We start from the raw sequence: 21,952 nt of genomic DNA, 5'->3' as shown, positions 1-21,952 counted from the left end.
CCTTGGTTGTAGACTTCTTCCGGATACATCCCAGATACTCGTCGGAGATAAGGCTCACCAGCAGGGACTTCGCCTTACAGTTCATGTCCTTGAGCTTGGCTGCTTCCCCGGCTTCTGCTGGAACATCCTTGACGACTGCATCCCACACCTTCGAGGCTTCGAGGTAGACTTGAACGCGGAACTTCCAGGTATCGTAGTCGGTTCCGGAAAACTGCTGGATCCCGTGAACGGCTACTTCCTTCTTGCTGTCGCCCATAACCTCTTGAAATCTTGAGTAAAACGCAGCTTGAAGAACTGAAGCTTTATTACAAACGTCTTTATTGGATGACGGTTAAGATTGGAATGAATAAATTACATTACAGTTTATAAGCCTATGGTTGCTGTGATGTAAATCCAGCAGTCAGCGAGTGCTAGATTTCTAACACTCCCTAACCATGCAATAACATAATTTTGATTTTTTGTATAGTTTCATGAGTCAATATCGAGTAATGGAACATCGAGGTTTAATTGTATTTGCTGTATAGAAACGCTAATAAAGTACTGTTATTGATCTGCAATAGGAATCGTTCATTAATTACGTCACGCTTATACAGAGCGACGATACTTCTCGATTGAGCGATGAAAAATACATTAAGAATGGATTTACCCTTTCGCTTAAACTATTCCGTGATTGACCGAAGTCAGTGAAAATGCACAAAGAATCAACTAGAAGTTCGGCTGGGATTGGCCATAATCTTCTTCAGTGTGCATAATTCAGTGCCTCTATTTATACAGGGTCAATAACGGCGCCGGCCACGTCCTTGCAGTCAGGTGGGATTGGGGGAAGGAATGTTAGTATGTAACCTTTGCTATTTGGAGACCGTGTTTGCCTCTGCATCTCCACAAAGGTTACTGGGAGGGATGTTTGTTAATGGGAAGGATCGTTGGGTCACAGGATTCACTTTAATAAGCAATTAGACCATAATAAATAATTATTTGTGAGATATAAACATGCTTATATGTAAATTTAATATTTTCATTTGATATGAACAATATCTATGTAGAGAAAAATTATGCCGACACTTGAGGTGACGAACCTTTCAAAGTTTGTTGAATAAAGTGAACCTTTCGGAAGTCTACACTTGAAGTGTCGAACCATTCAAAGTTTTATTTTTGATTCCAAAAATAAAGGTAAAAAGAAGAAGGTGTATTGAATTTAGCGTTGGGCAAAATTGTCTATAACATCGATGTTACTGAATCGATTCACATTTGAACTGCTGAATCGATTCACCGATTCAATCGAATCTTTTGAATCGATTCGAATCGAATTCAAATTTAAAATATAGTTTGAAATGAGACCAAATGCAATTACATTCAATTTTAATATACCTCAATTAAATAAGTTCTGAAACTCAATAGAACAGATTTACTATTGCAAAGAGCTTATTAAAATTTGATTTATTTTTCATCATGCCATTAAGAAATATTCATAATTTTCAACAAAATGAATCGAATCCAAAAATCGAATAAAGAGAATCGATTCACTCGATTTCTTATGCCCCAAACATCGATTCAAAAAATCGATTAATCCGAATGAAAACATCGATTTTCGGAACATCGATTCAAAATCGCCCATCACTAATTGAATTAAAAAAATTTAGACATAAATAATCTATGAATCAGAGTTTATGTCGACACTCACAGTGACGAACCATTCATATTTTTTTGAAACATCATATTTACATCTCACCGTTGTAACGATTAACGGTTCAGTCATACATATTTTATAGAATAGGAACAGTAGCATGAAACGAGCTCACCAATTGATCCGTCATCCTTGAGCAGCAACAATCCTCTTTCAGCTTCAGTCGTTTGCTCGGCTATATAAAAGCACTCAGAGAAAATAGGCGCGCGACCCGTGATGGAAAACAACTGACGACTACTCGGGCTTTCTTGAAGCACTGCCCAGGAGCAAGCGTCAATGTTGGAAGATCATAAAGAACTAATCGAAAGCGGCACTTTTTCACTTTACTCGATCGACGCGCGACATGTTTGATCCTGCCCTCATCGCCGGCCCCCGCAGGAGCAAGCGTCAAGGTCGGAAGATCAAACACAACTCAGTAACAGTAATTATCATAGATTAAGTTATAAATAAAATTCACTTCACTTAGTAAACTTCTATGTTAGAGACATTCCACGCTCCACTGGGGACGTAGAGCCGTATAAAGCAAGAAAATGAATATTAATTCAGAGTTCAAATGCTAGTAATGCTTTTAGTAAAATACTTCAACTGTTATAAAGAATTTATCGAGTGCGCAGAGTTAGGAACCTAAATGCGTAGAATAAGGAGCATTGCAAAAATGAGTGCGCAGAATTAGGAACACGGACACCCTTGAGAAAAATTAAAAATTTGCAATAAAAATCATTACTTAGTAAAGCTTTTATATTTTTTCCTTACACATAAGATCAATAAGTATTTGCTCTCAAATTTCAGAGTATTGTGTTTTGTTTTCAATTAATTACAGCTGTTTGAAATTTGAAAAGCCTAAAGTGCGCAAAGTAAGGGGCCTTCACGGTATTGATGTATAAATATTGTTACGAGCAACAATTTTTCAGTTATTCAATATTGGCTATGTTTTGAAAAAGCACATTTTTTGTTCTTGTAGACATCCTAATCCATATCCGATCAGCAAATGGACAAAAATTAAAAAAACTGCCATTTCGGCAATTTTCTTCGAATTCCCTTAATGATAGCTCCAACGAACATTCAGGAATGTCAGGTTCAACAGCAGATTCCTTCATATATTTTCTTCTGAATTCCTTCGGGAATTAACGCCATCTATCTTTTGTCTTATGTCATCCTCAAGATATTTATTCAGACACTACTCTTGGAAATATTTCTATAATACAGTACTGACCCGATTTAGTCAGCCCCCGATTTTGTATGCTCCCGGTTTCGTTAGCTTATTGAACCGATTTTGTCAGCCTATTTTGAATACATAAAAAAATTGTCTTTGTCATGTTGTACCACGTTTACATTGATACTGATGATGATGTTCGATGTCATGCAAGCATGGGCTTAGTCAGAGGGGGCAATGGCAATGCCTCCTTCCCAGTAGAACATTTTTCTTCTTAAATTAATGTTGTGTTTGAATTCTTCAAAGATTGTCTCCAGCACCTGTATTCATACAATAGTTACGTCTATAGAATCTACCAAAAAATCAGGCTTTTTAAAACATTTTGCCATCAATTGTTCTAAGGTTTTATCAACAGCCCGTCATGGAGATATGCACAGCCGAGTAGTCAAACGAATTTCATAAGATTTGGATAATACGTAAATCGTGTTTCGTTTCTTAGCAACTTGACAATTGTCGATTAAAATTGAAAAACCGACACAGCCAAGTTCACGAAAAAGAAACTAGGTGTTCATTCGTGAATTAATCCAAGAATTTCTTTTAATACTACTCCTAAAATTATTCTATGCAATCTTGATGAAACTTTTTAGCCTAGGATTAAATTGTTGAAGAATACTTACGGTAATCATCTCACGAGATTTTTCCATAATACGACCAGGAACTAAGATCTTTTTCAAACATTTAACAGGCATAGGAATAATTTAAGATATTTATTCACGACATCATTGGATGTCATTTATCAATACCTCTAAGAACATAAAAAATAATACGGAAACTAATGAAAGTTTCCAAAAATATTACTGTTTGGTTTTCATACTGTCCAGGTTCAGTTGCAGGTCGAATTCTTGACGAAATGCCTGTAAATGTCTGAAATAATTCTATTAAAAACTTCAACACACTTCTGGGTATTTTTTAGTAAAATTTTAATGGAAATCTTAAATTGAAACAATCCATGAATTATACCTAAATGAATTCCAAGAAGAACTTCGAGGCAATTACTGATGCCTAGAAAACAAACTTTGAACAATTTTGTATGATTTTTTTTTAGGAATTTCGGTGTGCTAAGAAAATTCCTTAAAAAATTCAACGATCATATAGAACTAGGACTCCGATTGATTCCGGTTGTCTTACTTGCCAGAGCAATATTACCGATCAAATTTTTCCAATAAGTATCTTCATCTTCATTCGAAGCTTCAGAATATTTCAAATAAGTAATTCTCCAAGACGTTAAATGGACCCGTTACTCAAGATGCGAAGAACCATTCTTTGTTTACTGTGAAAAAGGAGGGTGTATATCCTGCATAGTTGTATGGTTCATGCAAAAAGGAAGCGAAGGTAGTGTATAAAGTTCGTTTCGGTGCGAAATTTGAGATTGAAGTTGTGAGGGCCGCTCTTCTCCCCCCTGATAAACAAAAAACCTGCCCATGTCCCTCGCCCCCTTAAAAGTCTATGTAGATTGTAACGTGGTTCATAAGCAAATATAAACGCGTCAAAATTTGAAAAACGGAAACAAAAAATATGACCCGATTTTGTCAGGTTCCCCATTTTGTCAGCCTAGAATTCATCAAGGGGCTGACAAAATCGGATCCCTACTGTATTCCAGGAATGTCACCAGAAATTACTTCAATAATCTATTTCCTGTGGAGTTTCTCTGGAGATTCTCAAAAGTTCCCCTACTGATGTGGCTGAGAAAACGTATAAAAATTATTTAATAGTTTTGTTTTATAATAATTTTCTCAAAAATCCTATTGCGTATTCCTACTGCGCTGCTTTCAATTCCGGAAAGCTTCAAATTCCAGACAAATTTAAGCATTCGTATATCACTTGGCAGCTTCTTTTTAACAACTACCGAAAAGCTAAACATTACATATAATTTGCAATTGGATTAGATGGACAAATTGATGTGAAGATTTGCGAAAAAGTTACACGTCTTCTCAGTGAGAATCGAACTCACGACTCCCCGATCTCTAGTTGGGGCGCGTTAACCACTACGCCATGAGAGGACTCATGAACGCAGAAGTTAACCTGAATTCGATTTCAGCTCAATAATCACGTGGTCCTCTTTCGCAAAGTGCACCTCTTTCGGAAGAATTAGATGCCCATCCAAACACAACGCTTTCTATATATATCCAATGCCTAGCCCGAGAGCGCATTGTTTTTTAGATATAGGAATAGCACACTACACTAGCCAGCAACTGCGCTGGCTGAGGTTTCTATTGTGTGGGCTTCCAATGGGTCGCGACGTTCTCAAACGACCGGTTACGGAACATGAGTCCGTTGCTCGATAAATACTTGTTTTAATTATGAATCGTGGTTTACGGCCAACCAGCCGAGTGGAAGTTTAACAACTACCGAAAAGCTAAACATTACATATAATTTGCAATTGGATTAGATGGACAAATTGATGTGAAGATTTGCGAAAAAGTTACACGTCTTCTCAGTGAGAATCGAACTCACGACTCCCCGATCTCTAGTTGGGGCGCGTTAACCACTACGCCATGAGAGGACTCATGAACGCAGAAGTTAACCTGAATTCGATTTCAGCTCAATAATCACGTGGTCCTCTTTCGCAAAGTGCACCTCTTTCGGAAGAATTAGATGCCCATCCAAACACAACGCTTTCTATATATATCCAATGCCTAGCCCGAGAGCGCATTGTTTTTTAGATATAGGAATAGCACACTACACTAGCCAGCAACTGCGCTGGCTGAGGTTTCTATTGTGTGGGCTTCCAATGGGTCGCGACGTTCTCAAACGACCGGTTACGGAACATGAGTCCGTTGCTCGATAAATACTTGTTTTAATTATGAATCGTGGTTTACGGCCAACCAGCCGAGTGGAAGTTTAACAACTACCGAAAAGCTAAACATTACATATAATTTGCAATTGGATTAGATGGACAAATTGATGTGAAGATTTGCGAAAAAGTTACACGTCTTCTCAGTGAGAATCGAACTCACGACTCCCCGATCTCTAGTTGGGGCGCGTTAACCACTACGCCATGAGAGGACTCATGAACGCAGAAGTTAACCTGAATTCGATTTCAGCTCAATAATCACGTGGTCCTCTTTCGCAAAGTGCACCTCTTTCGGAAGAATTAGATGCCCATCCAAACACAACGCTTTCTATATATATCCAATGCCTAGCCCGAGAGCGCATTGTTTTTTAGATATAGGAATAGCACACTACACTAGCCAGCAACTGCGCTGGCTGAGGTTTCTATTGTGTGGGCTTCCAATGGGTCGCGACGTTCTCAAACGACCGGTTACGGAACATGAGTCCGTTGCTCGATAAATACTTGTTTTAATTATGAATCGTGGTTTACGGCCAACCAGCCGAGTGGAAGTTTAACAACTACCGAAAAGCTAAACATTACATATAATTCACATCAATTTGTCCATCTAATCCAATTGCAAATTATATGTAATGTTTAGCTTTTCGGTAGTTGTTAAACTTCCACTCGGCTGGTTGGCCGTAAACCACGATTCATAATTAAAACAAGTATTTATCGAGCAACGGACTCATGTTCCGTAACCGGTCGTTTGAGAACGTCGCGACCCATTGGAAGCCCACACAATAGAAACCTCAGCCAGCGCAGTTGCTGGCTAGTGTAGTGTGCTATTCCTATATCTAAAAAACAATGCGCTCTCGGGCTAGGCATTGGATATATATAGAAAGCGTTGTGTTTGGATGGGCATCTAATTCTTCCGAAAGAGGTGCACTTTGCGAAAGAGGACCACGTGATTATTGAGCTGAAATCGAATTCAGGTTAACTTCTGCGTTCATGAGTCCTCTCATGGCGTAGTGGTTAACGCGCCCCAACTAGAGATCGGGGAGTCGTGAGTTCGATTCTCACTGAGAAGACGTGTAACTTTTTCGCAAATCTTCACATCAATTTGTCCATCTAATCCAATTGCAAATTATATGTAATGTTTAGCTTTTCGGTAGTTGTTAAACTTCCACTCGGCTGGTTGGCCGTAAACCACGATTCATAATTAAAACAAGTATAGCTTCTTTTTGTTCAGCGAAGTACAAAAATATTTCCGTTGAAAAAAGATCTTGGACTGGCCGGGAATCGAGCCCAGCATGATTTTAGGCTAAGGAAGGCTCCATGCAATTAGCTAAACGGTGTACTAAACAACGGATTGGGCATATAGAAGAAACAAGCATAAATCATTACGATACCTCATTGGAATGCTTGTTCTGATCACATGTTGTTATTTGTATAATCTTTGTCCCACTGATTGCGAACTGACCTCGTCAATTTCGCCTCCAGTACTGACAAACGGTTCAATCCCATAATGCGTTCATTGCAACAGCACCTACTGTCACAGCCCAGGTTATGCAACCCAATTCACGTTGACTCACTCACTCACGATCAATTGTTTACGCATACATTACCGGCCGGCCCCACTCCGATGATGACTTGTCAATTTGTGTGTTCCGATAAAGATACCCACCAACTGCATGTCCTATGCAAAACACATCAATCCATTCAACCGTAAAACCAGCAAAAGCCAAAGCTCACTTACCGTTCCTATACAACACTGGGATATCAAAGTGTACCGTAAAACGGGGTAGCTTTGATAGCTTTTGAAGGAAAGTTTTATTATTTCTAATACATTTTCGAGCTGTTCAGTGGAATACCTCTGAATAACTGCAAACCCGAATTTAGTACTATACTATTGCTCTTAAATTTTGCATTAGTTTTGCTCATATGATTAACATCATTATCGAATTTACACACATTACGATATCTACACATGTAGTTCATACAATATAGGTTCGATCGGTGTGTCGTCGCTTGGGGTTCGTTATGCCAGTCAACCAACCAGCCAGGCTAGAAGCAAAAGAGCCGTTTTACGCGCGCACGTTTCCAGCATGTTAAAATTTCAATTTATGCGTATTTTGCATAAATTAACAAGCGTGATTACAAATTTCATGCATGTCAACATAAGTGAGTGGGTGCGGGCAGGCAGCAGCGCTAGCAGTAGTAGGAAGTTATGTGGGGTAGGGTTCGACAGGTGATTACATCACTCCGGTGCATGAAAGCTGTGGCGGGTGTGGACCACAATGAATTCAATGCGAGGAGCGGTGATTAGGGGCACGCGATGCACTTTGTGCCAATTTGGGAAATGCGCTTTCTACAAATAAATGCTGGGCACAGTGGCTTGAGGCCGGTCAAAACGTCAAACGTTAAGGCTTCTAAAATCGTCTAAATATGTTTTTTTTATGCTATCGAAGGACGATTTCCCAAAATTTGCGAACGAACATTGATCAGCATTGTTTTCGATTTTTTGTAGCATTTTAAGTATGGACAAGTCTGCAAAATTTGAAATCGCAACAAAATCACAATCAATTTGAGCTTACCAGGCTTGATTTGAAAGTATAGTATTTCGATTTGATGATAGACATCCACTTTTCAATTAATTAAGGTGCATTTATTTTAACAGGGAAGTTGTTGTGCAATAATTTTCAAACCTATTGATTATTTTTGAGTTTCTGAAGTGTTTCGGAAAAATAAGACAATTGCTTTAAAACAGCAAATCATACTTACTTTCATATGTACAATAGTTTGGCATGCCCCTCTTTTCCCTGGAGGTAAAAGATTTCACATTCATGATTCGTTTAGCATTTAGCAGTTTTTGATTGGTGAACTTGCCAAATGCGAATTTAAATTTTATATTCAAATCTCCATCATACTTCATAATTCGGTTAAAATTCAAAGGTAAGCCATTCTAAGCCATTCTTACTATCTTTAAGCCGTACCAAGCCATTTTATTGCATTTGAAGTGGTTTTAAGGCATATTAAGCCATTTTGAAGCCATTTAGCCATTTTAAGCGATGTAAAGCCAATTTTGGGCCATTTTAATTAATTTAAGCCATTAAAAACCATTTTAAGCTTTTGAAAGCCATTTTAAACCATTTGAAACCATTTTAAGGTTCAGATGAATCGAAGCCAAACTTCAAATGTTCAAGAGCACAAATCTGGAAAACCAAACTCAAATCACTGTGAGGCGAGCAAACTCTTTAAACTCTAATATGTGTTAGAGTTCAATTTGTAGTTTTAAACATACTCTAATAATCCCTCCCCTAAATTAAATATAAAAAGGTCATTGCAAGCAATTTCAAGCCGTCCACGGCCCTGTTCAGGTTTTTTAAGACATTCATCAGCTGTTATTGAACGTTTTAGGCAAAATCCAAAAATCCCAAAATCCAAAGTCCAAAATCCAAATCCAAAATCCAAAATCCAAAATCCAAAATCCAAAATCCAAAATCCAAAATCCAAAATCCAAAATCCAAAATCCAAAATCCAAAATCCAAAATCCAAAATCCAAAATCCAAATCCAAAATCCAAAATCCAAAATCCAAAATCCAAAATCCAAAATCCAAAATCCAAAATCCAAAATCCAAAATCCAAAATCCAAAATCCAAAATCCAAAATCCAAAATCCAAATCCAAAATCCAAAATCCAAAATCCAAAATCCAAAATCCAAATCCAAAATCCAAAATCCAAAATCCAAAATCCAAAATCCAAAATCCAAAATCCAAAATCCAAAATCCAAAATCCAAAATCCAAAATCCAAAATCCAAAATCCAAAATCCAAAATCCAAAATCCAAAATCCAAAATCCAAAATCCAAAATCCAAAATCCAAAATCCAAAATCCAAAATCCAAAATCCAAAATCCAAAATCCAAAATCCAAAATCCAAAATCCAAAATCCAAAATCCAAAATCCAAAATCCAAAATCCAAAATCCAAAATCCAAAATCCAAAATCCAAAATCCAAAATCCAAATCCAAATCCAAAATCCAAAATCCAAAATCCAAAATCCAAAATCCAAAATCCAAAATCCAAAATCCAAAATCCAAAATCCAAAATCCAAAATCCAAAATCCAAAATCCAAAATCCAAAATCCAAAATCCAAAATCCAAAATCCAAAATCCAAAATCCAAAATCCAAAATCCAAAATCCAAAATCCAAAATCCAAAATCCAAAATCCAAAATCCAAAATCCAAAATCCAAAATCCAAAATCCAAAATCCAAAATCCAAAATCCAAAATCCAAAATCCAAAATCCAAAATCCAAAATCCAAAATCCAAAATCCAAAATCCAAAATCCAAAATCCAAAATCCAAAATCCAAAATCCAAAATCCAAATCCAAAATCCAAAATCCAAAATCCAAATCCAAAATCCAAAATCCAAATCAAAATTTTAAACCATTTTAAACCATTTCAAGCCGTTCAAGGCCATTTTAAAGCAATTTGGAAATCGAAAATCGAAAATCGAAAATCGAAATCGAAATCGAAAATCGAAAATCGAAAATCGAAATCGAAATCGAAAATCGAAAATCGAAAATCGAAAATCGAAAATCGAAAATCGAAAATCGAAAATCGAAAATCGAAAATCGAAAATCGAAAATCGAAAATCGAAAATCGAAAATCGAAAATCGAAAATCGAAAATCGAAAATCGAAAATCGAAAATCGAAAATCGAAAATCGAAAATCGAAAATCGAAAATCGAAAATCGAAAATCGAAAATCGAAATCGAAAATCGAAAATCGAAATCGAAAATCGAAAATCGAAAATCGAAAATCGAAAATCGAAAATCGAAAATCGAAAATCGAAAATCGAAAAATCGAAAATCGAAAATCGAAAATCGAAAATCGAAATCGAAAATCGAAAATCGAAAATCGAAAATCGAAAATCGAAAATCGAAAATCGAAAATCGAAAATCGAAAATCGAAAATCGAAAATCGAAAATCGAAAATCGAAAATCGAAAATCGAAAATCGAAAATCGAAAATCGAAAATCGAAAATCGAAAATCGAAATCGAAATCGAAAATCGAAAATCGAAAATCGAAAATCGAAAATCGAAATCGAAAATCGAAAATCGAAAATCGAAAATCGAAAATCGAAAATCGAAAATCGAAAATCGAAAATCGAAAATCGAAAATCGAAAATCGAAAATCGAAATCGAAAATCGAAAATCGAAAATCGAAAATCGAAAATCGAAAATCGAAAATCGAAAATCGAAAATCGAAAATCGAAAATCGAAAATCGAAAATCGAAAATCGAAAATCGAAAATCGAAAATCGAAAATCGAAAATCGAAAATCGAAAATCGAAAATCGAAAATCGAAAATCGAAAATCGAAAATCGAAAATCGAAAATCGAAAATCGAAAATCGAAATCGAAAATCGAAAATCGAAAATCGAAAATCGAAAATCGAAAATCGAAAATCGAAAATCGAAAATCGAAAATCGAAATCGAAAATCGAAAATCGAAAATCGAAAATCGAAAATCGAAAATCGAAAATCGAAAATCGAAAATCGAAAATCTAAAATCTAAAATCTAAAATCGAAAATCGAATGCTTTCGTGCCTTCGTGGAATCTCAAGTGCGGTACTACGGACAGTGTAACAAAATTATGAGCGACCTACAGCGTGAACTGGCCAGTTTGGGAGGTCCACAGCCATACGTCCCGGTGGCAGGCTACGAGGACGATGAGGCGAACGGTCTCTCCGGCCGGGTGAACAATATCGAACTGGGTGTCAATCCTGGTTACAAGCGGGCACGTGTTCTATGCTCGTACGATGCAAAGGACGGCACCGAGCTGAATCTCACCGCAAATGAGGTTATCTTCGTTTGTGAGTGCAATCCGTCGAACAGCGATTACATGAATGGCAAGCAGGGCATTTTTGGAGTTGTTGGATGATTAAATGTTTCCTATTTTGCGATTAAATTTAGTGTATACTATGCTGGAGTAATTTTTCAGTGTCAACTTAATGGGGGAAAGCCAATTTAAAAATGATTGTTATATACCCACTATTGCTTAATATTTATTTGGAGTTAATTTTTGAACGAATATAATCATTACGTTACGATAAAAAAAATTCGAAAATCGAAAATCGAAAATCTAAAATCGAAAATCGAAAATCGAAAATCGAAAATCGAAAATCGAAAATCGAAAATCGAAAATCGAAAATCGAAAATCGAAAATTGAAAATCGAAAATCGAAAATCGAAAATCGAAAATCGAAAATCGAAAATCGAAAATCGAAAATCGAAAATCGAAAATCGAAAATCGAAAATCGAAAATCGAAAATCGAAAATCGAAAATCGAAAATCGAAAATCAAAAATCGAAAATCAAAAATCAAAAACCAAAAATCAAAATCGAAAATCGAAAATCGAAAATCGAAAATCGAAAATCGAAATCGAAAATCGAAAATCGAAAATCGAAAATCGAAAATCCAAAGTCCAAAATCTAAAATTCAAAGTCGGTGGAATTGGATTTTGCATTTTGGATCTTGGATTTTGGATTTCTGATTTTGGATTTTAGATATAAGATTTGGATATTGAATTTGGGCTTTGGATTTCGGGTTTGGATTTTGGATTTTGTATTTCGGATTTCAAATCTTGGATTTATGATTTAAGATTTTGGATTTTGCATTTCGGATTTGTGATTTTGGACATTGGATTTTGGTTTTCAATGAATTATTTAATAAATTTTGTCCAACCGTTCCAACCATAGAAGCGCTCCACTGTGCATGGGATCGTATTGTTGGGCACTGGATATTTGACTGGTTTTGGCGCGAGAAATTGCTTCGGGGTGGAGGTTGATTGGGAAATGTTAGGGGGCACCAATAAACACCGATTAGGGAGTTAATTAAGTTTTATTGCAGATCGATAGGTGATTCCGCTCGTTTGTTTCAGCTCACAAGGAGATTAAATTTTGATGTGACACGGACACGATTGGTTTAAAATTAGTTGTACGAGATTTTTGTGATGTACGTTGGCTTAAATATTCAATCGATAGTATGATTTACAATTCGCTAATCACTTACCTCGTTCTGGTATGGGCTCTTTTCGACTGCTTTCCAGAGGGGCTTGGGATACTTCTGAGTAGACGGTTCCGACTTCGGCCAAGCATCGCAGTATTAGCTGTCCTGTTGAGTAATGCGAGGGAAGGAGCTACCGAGAAAGAGAATGGAAATTGTTGGCGTTAAAGTGAATAAATACACTGAAAGGATCCTGGAGGAAACTTTGAAAAGATTGGAGGGAAGCCTTGGAGGGATTTCTGGAAAAAAAATCCTGGAGGAATCCTGGAAGGGATACCTGAAAGAATCCTTGGAGAGATTCCTATAGAAATCATTGAAGAGTTTCCTGGAGGAATCCTTGAAAATTTTCCTGGAAGAACCTTTGGAGGGGTTTCTGGAGGTACTCTTGAAGGGATTGCTGGAAAAACTCTTGAAGGCATTCCTGGAGAAACCTTGAAGGGATTCTTGGATGAATCCTTGACGGCATTCCTGGAAGAACTCTTGAGGAGATTACTGAAGGACCCCTTGAAGGGGTTTAGTACACTCTAAAAATGAGAGTTTAAATTTATCTGATGGTCCAAATCTGGGTCAAAATTTGCAACATCTCATTTTTCATCTGAACTCACCTGTATTTTGAGATTCTTTGACGCCCAATGCAGATTGTCGTTCGTAGGATGCAGAACCGTTAGCTCAGTTTCAACCTGAAATAAAATACAGAGAAAAAAACAATCAATTTAATCAGTTCTGTCCACTTCTCTTCATCCCATTCTCATACAAAGAGTGAACTGAATTGACTGATGGCATTTTCACTCAGTCATTTGAGAGTGGAACGAGGAAAGTAGGTTCGTTTTATCGTGTTTGTGCGTTGTTATTTATTGCTGATGGATGCTGTCATCACGTGGCGTCACTATCTCTGTGTATACGATTTTATGATCCTTGTCAATTATTATTGCGAGTGCGACCACGTTATGCGAGCACATGACAAACGATGCTACAAAGTAGGCATCTCCGTACCTACCAACATGATGAAGACAGGGTAGTAAAAAAAATAATCAATTTGACAGATCTGCCATTTGCCTCGATGGCGTGTCAGTTCGGAGTTTTTATGACGTGCGTGAAAAGTTCGTAATATTTTGAGAATTGCGTTGTTGTTTTGTGAAACTTTCAAGCATGATAGATGTTCGCAACTTAAAAGTGTTGGGAACAGGGGTTGAATTCTGAGAAAATTGAGAGTATATCTCGCAATCATGATCCGCAATACACGTCCTGAGAGTTTGGTTATCCTCTACTGCTACAGCTCAGATTATATCGGGGGGATAACAGGGCATGTTGAAACCCATCTAAGCAAGCTCTAAACTTGAGGGACACTTTTACTATCAGATGTTCGGGGATTGTTTATCATACCAGTAAAATAAAACGCCTGCCCCGCGAGAAATAAGCGAGAAATGTGGGTTTTATAATCGCTCTCTCTATCTCTTTCATGGACCGATGCAGATATGATGTTTTGCTTCGCTTGCTTTGAGAAACACTGTAACGGCAGTAAATTTTCCTTGGAAATTCCATACGCCTAATCGATGATGAAAACCATCGGTGATGAAATGATCCTTGTCAATCAATAGCTCCAGTTGTCGCATAATACAGTTAAGTGTCACATAAAGCCGGCGTTGGGCGCCAATATTCTGAAATGCACTAACTTTCGAACTAAGCCCACCAAAATGTCCTCTAAAAACTTTTAAGCCGCTTGTTTTTGCCCAACTTTACACATTTCCATCAGCCTCGGAGTGGCGTGCTTTTAGGGGCCGATGTTATTAGGACGAGGAAAACCCGGCGTGTGAAGGTATCGGAAATTTACAACATTATGAGTACTTTTCCCCCGGTTGCCATTTGGTTGCCATCGCACTTTTATGAAGCATCCATCCATTCGGCGGAAGTGTTTTTTGCACCTCTTCCTCTTTGGTGTGCGAGCCTATTGTTTTACGGTCGTTGGAAATGAAAAATGGGCCTATGGTACCGGGAGGCTGCCATTAAAGCCTTTCCTGCGCTGCAGTTCATGGTGTAACCATTAGTTGGTTAACCAGAGTGGAGTGTATTATTATTTTTTGTCGTTAGACTGTATGGTCGGCAGATGGTGCCATTCCCATTATGGTTGAGAACTATTATTATACTTGGTTTCTCCTGCTTCTCCATATTTTCAGAGGGCTCACTAAAGATGTAATGCTTGTTTCCGGTTTGATAAGTGTCGATTTAATGAGGTGTGATAGATGTTCATTGAGGACGAAGAGTTGTGTTTTTCCAGATCCCAATTGTTTATTTTATATACTTTTGAAAGAAACTATGATGCCTAAAATAAGTTCAAAATATTGTTCATAAATCCAGTGAATTCAGAAATACTCACCACGATTGGCGAAACCCTTTTTTTTCTCTTTTGACTGATGTTCAAGCTTTTCCAGTCCTTTTATAAAATCACACACCATACCGTTGTTCTGCTTATCAATGAACCAAATCTACCCTGAAACCAGACTCTGTTGCGCCACCATTAATACTAATTTGAAAGAGCCGTATCGTGGGCCTACCTCGCCTCGTTAGTGCAATGCTTTTAACGCCAGACAAAAGCATTTGGGAATTTCGACCATTCGTTGACTTGGCTTCGACTGCATTGGGCAACAACATTCCGCACACACACACATATAACAAGGTCGGACGTGTGCATCCGTCGATATCGCGTAAATTATGATTCAATTTTGTTTTTGATTGAAATTGAGCCAAAATAGTGCCCACGTGACTTGTTTGCTTTCGGTGCCGCGATGGGTTACAATAATATTGCATTCTGCTAATAGATTGGATAAATTTCCGCTGCTCTCCTGTGGGTCCTATTAGAGCGGAAATAACAGCACCAATGTATATTGATGAATATTTCAGTCAATGAAACAAACTACATTTTCTTGCAATAGGCTTTGGATTGGATTTGGATTGGATTAGGATTGGATTAGGATTGGATGGATTTGATTGGATTTGGATTGGATTTGATTGGATTTGGATGGATTTGATTGGATTTGGATTGGATTTGAATTGGATTTGATTGGATTTGGATTGGATTTGGATTGGATTTGGATTGGATTTTGGATTGGATTTGGATTGGATTTGGATTGGATTTGGATTGGATTTGGATTGGATTTGGATTGGATTTGGATTGGATTTGGATTGGATTGGATTGGATTTGGATTGGATTTGGATTGGATTTGGATTGGATTTGGATTGGATTTGGATTGGAATTTGGATTGGATTTGGTTGGATTGGATTTGGATTGGATTGGATTTGGATTGGATTTGGATTGGATTTGGATTGGATTTGGATTGGATTTGGATTGGATTTGGATTGGATTTGGATTGGATTTTGGATTGGATTGGATTGGAGTTTGGATTGGATTTGGATTGGATTTGGATTGGATTTGGATTGGATTTGGATTGGATTTGGATTGGATTTGGATTTGGATTGGATTTGGATTGGGATTTGGATTTGGATTTGGATTGGATTTGGATTGGATTTGGATTGGATTTGGATTGGATTTGGATTGGATTTGGATTGGATTTGGATTGGATTGGATTGGATTGGATTTGGATTGGATTTGGATTGGATTTGGATTGGATTTGGATTGGATTTGGATTGGATTTGGATTGGATTTGGATTGGATTTGGATTGGATTTGGATTGGATTTGGATTGGATTTGGATTGGATTTGGATTGGATTTGGATTGGATTTGGATTGGATTTGGATTGGATTTGGATTGGATTTGGATTGGATTTGGATTGGATTGGATTGGATTTGGATTGGATTGGATTTGGATTGGATTTGGATTGGATTTGGATTGGATTTGGATTGGATTTGGATTGGATGATTTGGATTGGATTTGGATTGGATTTGGATTGGATTTGGATTGGATTTGGATTGGATTTGGATTGGATTTGGATTGGATTTGGATTGGATTTGGATTGGATTTGGATTGGATTGGGAATTGGATTTGGATTGGATTGGATTGGATTGGATTGGATTTGGATTTTGGATTGGATTTGGATTGGATTTGGATTGGATTGGATTGGATTTGGATTGGATTTTGGATTGGATTGGATTTGGATTGGATTTGGATTGGATTGGATTGGATTTGGATTTGGATTTGGATTTTGGGATTTGGATTTGGATTGGATTTGTGATTGGATTTGGATTGGATTTGGATTGGATTTGGATTGGATTTGGGATGGATTTGGATTGGGAATTTGGATTGGATTTGGGGATTGGATATTTGGATTGGATTGATTGGATTGGATTGGATTTGGTTGGATTTGGATTGATTTGGATTGGATTTGGATTGGATTTGGATTTGGATTTGGATTGGATTTGGATTGGATTTGGGATTGGATTGATTGGATTTGGATTGGATTTGGATTGGATTTGGATTGGATTTGGAATTGGATTTGGATTGGATTTTTGGATTGGAATTTGGATTGGATTTGGATTGGATTTGGATTGGATTTGGATTGGATTTGGATTGGATTTGGATTGGATTTGGATTGGATTTGGATTGGATTTGGATTGATTGGATTGGATTTGTGGATTGGATTTGGATTGGATTTGGATTGGATTTGGATTGGATTTGGATTGGATTGGATTGGATTTGGATTGGATTTGGATTGGATTTGGATTGGATTTGGATTGGATTTGGATTGGATTTGGGATTGGATTTGGATGGATTTGGATTGGATTTGGATTGGATTTGGATTGGAATTTGGATTGGATTTGGATTGGATTTGGATTGGATTTGGATTGGATTTGGATTGGATTTGGATTGGATTTGGATTGGATTTGGAATTGGATTTGGATTGGATTTGGATTGGATTTGGATTGGATTTGGATTGGATTTGGATTTGGATTGGATTTGGATTGGATTTGGATTGGATTTGGATTGGATTTGGATTGGATTTGGATTGGATTTGGATTGGATTTGGATTGGATTTGGATTGGATTGGATTTTGGATTGGATTGGATTTGGATTGGATTGGATTTGGATTGGATTTGGATTGGATTTGGAATTGGATTTGGATTGGATTTGGATTGGATTTGGATTGGATTTGGATTGGATTTGGATTGGATTTGGATTGGATTTGGATTGGATTTGGATTGGATTTGGATTGGATTTGGATTGGATTTGGATTGGATTTTGGATTGGATTTGGATTGGATTTGGATTGGATTTGGATTGGATTTGGATTGGATTTGGATTGGATTTGGATTGGATTTGGATTGGATTTGGATTGGATTTTGGATTGGATTTGGATTGGATTTTGGATTGGATTTGGATTGGATTTGGATTGGATTGGATTGGATTTGGATTGGATTTGGATTGGATTGGTTGGATTTGGATTGGATTTGGATTGGATTTGGATTGGATTTGGATTGGATTTGGATTGGATTTGGATTGGATTTGGATTGGATTTGGATTGGATTTGGATTGGATTTGGATTGGAATTTGATTGGATTGGATTGGATTTGGATTGGGATTTGGATTGGATTTGGAATTGGATTGGATGAATTTGGATTGGATTTGGATTGGATTGATTGGATTGGATTTGGATTGGATTTGGATTGGATTTGGATTGGATTGGATTTGGATTGGATTGGATTGGATTTGGATTGGATTTGGATTGGATTTGGATTGGATTTGGATTGGATTTGGATTGGATTTGGATTGGATTTGGATTGGATTTTGGATTGGATTTGGATTGGATTGGATTGGATTGGATTTGGATTGGATTTGGATTGGATTTGGATGGTTGGATTGGATTGGATTGGATTGGATTGGATTTGGATTGGATTTGGATTGGATTTGGATTGGATTTGGATTGGATTTGGATTGGATTTGGATTGGATTGGATTGGATTTTGGATTGGATTTGGATGGATTGGATTTGGATTGGATTGATTTGGATTGGATTTGGATTGGATTTGGATTGTTGGATTGGATTGGATTTGGATTGGATTTGGATTTGGATTGGATTTGGATTGGATTTGGATTGGATTGGATTGGATTGGATTTGGATTGGATTTGGATTGGATTGGATTTGGATTGGATTTGGATTGGATTTGGATTGATTTGGATTGGATTTGGATTGGATTTGGATTGGATTGGATTGGATTTGGATTGGATTTGGATTGGATTTGGATTGGATTTGGATTGGATTTGGATTGGATTTGGATTGGATTTGGATTGGATTTGATTGGATTGGATTTGGATTGGATTTGGATTGGATTTGGATTGGATTTGGATTGGATTTGGATTGGATTTGGATTGGATTTGGATTGGATTTGGATTGGATTTGGATTGGATTTGGATTGGATTTGGATTGGATTTGATTGGATTTGGATTGGATTTGGATTGGATTTGGATTGGATTGGATTTGGATTGGATTTGGATTGGATTTGGATGGATTGGATTTGGATTGGATTTGGATTGGATTTGGATTGGATTTGATTGGATTTGGATTGGATTTGGATTTGGATTTGGATGATTTGGATTGGATTTGGATTGGATTTGATTGGATTTGGATTGGATTTGGATTGGATTTGGATTGGATTTGGATTGGATTTGATTGGATTTGGATTGGATTTGGATTGGATTTGGATTGGATTGGATTGGATTTGGGATTGGATTTGGATTGGATTTGGATTGGATTTGGATTGGATTGGATTGGATTTGGATTGGATTTTGGATTGGATTTGGATGGATTTGGATTGATTTGGATTGGATTTGGATTGGATTTGGATTGGATTTGGATTGGATTTGGATTGGATTTGGATTGGATTTGGATTGGATTTTGGGATTGGATTTGGATTGGATTTGGATTGGATTTGGATTGGATTTGGATTGGATTGGATTGGATTTGGATTGGATTTGGATTGGATTGGATTGGATTTGGATTGGATTTGGATTGGATTTGGATTGGATTTGGATTGGATTGGATTTGGATTTGGATTTGATTGGATTTGGATTGGATTTGGATTGGATTTGGATTGGATTTGGATTGGATTTGGATTGGATTTGATTGGATTTGGATTGGATTTGGATTTGGATTTGGATTGGATTTGGATTTGGATTGGATTTGGATTGGATTTGGATTGGATTTGGATTGGATTGGATTGGATTTGGATTGGATTTGGATTGGATTTGGATTGGATTTGGATTGGATTTGGATTGGATTTGGATTGGATTTGGATTGGATTTGGATTGGATTTGGATTGGATTTGGATTGGGATTTGGATTGATTTGGATTGGATTTTGGATTGGATTTGGATTGGATTTGGATTGGATTTGGATTGGATTTGGATTGGATTTGGATTGGATTTGGATTGGATTTGGATTGGATTTTGGATTGGATTTGGATTGGATTTGATTGGATTTGGATTGGATTTGGATTGGATTTGGATTGATTTGGATTGGATTTGGATTGGATTTGGATTGGATTTGGATTGGATTTGGATTGGATTTGGATTGGATTTGGATTGGATTTGGATTGGATTTGGATTGGATTTGGATTGGATTGGATTTGGATTGGATTTGGATTGGATTTGGATTGGATTTGGATTGGATTTGGATTGGATTTGGATTGGATTTGGATTGGATTTGGATTGGATTTGGATTGGATTTGGATTGGATTTGGATTGGATTTGGATTGGATTTGGATTGGATTTGGATTGGATTTGGATTGGATTTGGATTGGATTTGGATTGGATGGATTTGGATTGGATTTGGATTGGATTTGGATTGGATTTGGATTGGATTTGGATTGGATTTGGATTGGATTTGGATTGGATTTGGATTGGATTTGGATTGGATTTGGATTGGATTTGGATTGGATTTGGATTGGATTTGGATTGGATTTGGATTGGATTTGGATTGGATTGGATTGGATTTGGATTGGATTTGGATTGGATTTGGATTGGATTTGGATTGGATTTGGATTGGATTTGGATTGGATTTGGATTGGATTTGGATTGGATTTGGATTGGATTTGGATTGGATTTGGATTGGATTTGGATTGGATTTGGATTGGATTTGGATTGGATTTGGATTGGATTTGGATTGGATTTGGATTGGATTTGGATTGGATTTGGATTGGATTTGGATTGGATTTGGATTGGATTTGGATTGGATTTGGATTGGATTTGGATTGGATTTGGATTGGATTTGGATTGGATTTGGATTGGATTTGGATTGGATTTGGATTGGATTTGGATTGGATTTGGATTGGATTGGATTGGATTGGATTTGGATTGGATTTGGATTGGATTTGGATTGGATTTGGATTGGATTTGGATTGGATTTGGATTGGATTTGGATTGGATTTGGATTGGATTTGGATTGGATTTGGATTGGATTTGGATTGGATTTGGATTGGATTGGATTGGATTGGATTTGGATTGGATTTGGATTGGATTTGGATTGGATTTGGATTGGATTTGGATTGGATTTGGATTGGATTTGGATTGGATTTGGATTGGATTTGGATTGGATTTGGATTGGATTTGGATTGGATTTGGATTGGATTTGGATTGGATTTGGATTGGATTTGGATTGGATTTGGATTGGATTTGGATTGGATTTGGATTGGATTTGGATTGGATTTGGATTGGATTTGGATTGGATTTGGATTGGATTTGGATTGGATTTGGATTGGATTTGGATTGGATTTGGATTGGATTTGGATTGGATTTGGATTGGATTTGGATTGGATTTGGATTGGATTTGGATTGGATTTGGATTGGATTTGGATTGGATTTGGATTGGATTTGGATTGGATTTGGATTGGATTTGGATTGGATTTGGATTGGATTTGGATTGGATTTGGATTGGATTTGGATTGGATTTGGATTGGATTTGGATTGGATTTGGATTGGATTTGGATTGGATTTGGATTGGATTTGGATTGGATTTGGATTGGATTTGGATTGGATTTGGATTGGATTTGGATTGGATTGGATTGGATTTGGATTGGATTTGGATTGGATTTGGATTGGATTTGGATTGGATTTGGATTGGATTTGGATTGGATTGGATTGGATTGGATTTGGATTGGATTTGGATTGGATTTGGATTGGATTTGGATTGGATTTGGATTGGATTTGGATTGGATTTGGATTGGATTTGGATTGGATTTGGATTGGATTTGGATTGGATTTGGATTGGATTTGGA

At 37.1% G+C, this 21,952-nt stretch overlaps 1 protein-coding gene across 1 annotated transcript in view; it reads right to left on the bottom strand.

The window, feature by feature from the left end:
• The window catches only part of LOC5564746, a 789,319-nt gene that overhangs the window by 141,106 nt on the left and 626,261 nt on the right, over positions 1-21,952 (bottom strand). Inside the window, exons 6-7 of the mRNA XM_021837966.1 lie at positions 13,339-13,413; positions 12,740-12,866 (exon numbers count right to left, since the gene is read on the bottom strand). Of these exons, the coding sequence (XP_021693658.1) occupies positions 12,740-12,866; positions 13,339-13,413 (202 nt within the window). The remainder of the gene's footprint in view (positions 1-12,739; positions 12,867-13,338; positions 13,414-21,952) is intronic.

Source organism: Aedes aegypti, chromosome 1, assembly GCF_002204515.2.
Source record: "Aedes aegypti strain LVP_AGWG chromosome 1, AaegL5.0 Primary Assembly, whole genome shotgun sequence".
NCBI classification, from domain to species: Eukaryota; Metazoa; Arthropoda; class Insecta; order Diptera; family Culicidae; genus Aedes; species Aedes aegypti.
The sequence above is the reverse complement of the archived record's forward strand: the minus strand, read 5'-3'. Positions and strand labels throughout refer to the sequence as shown.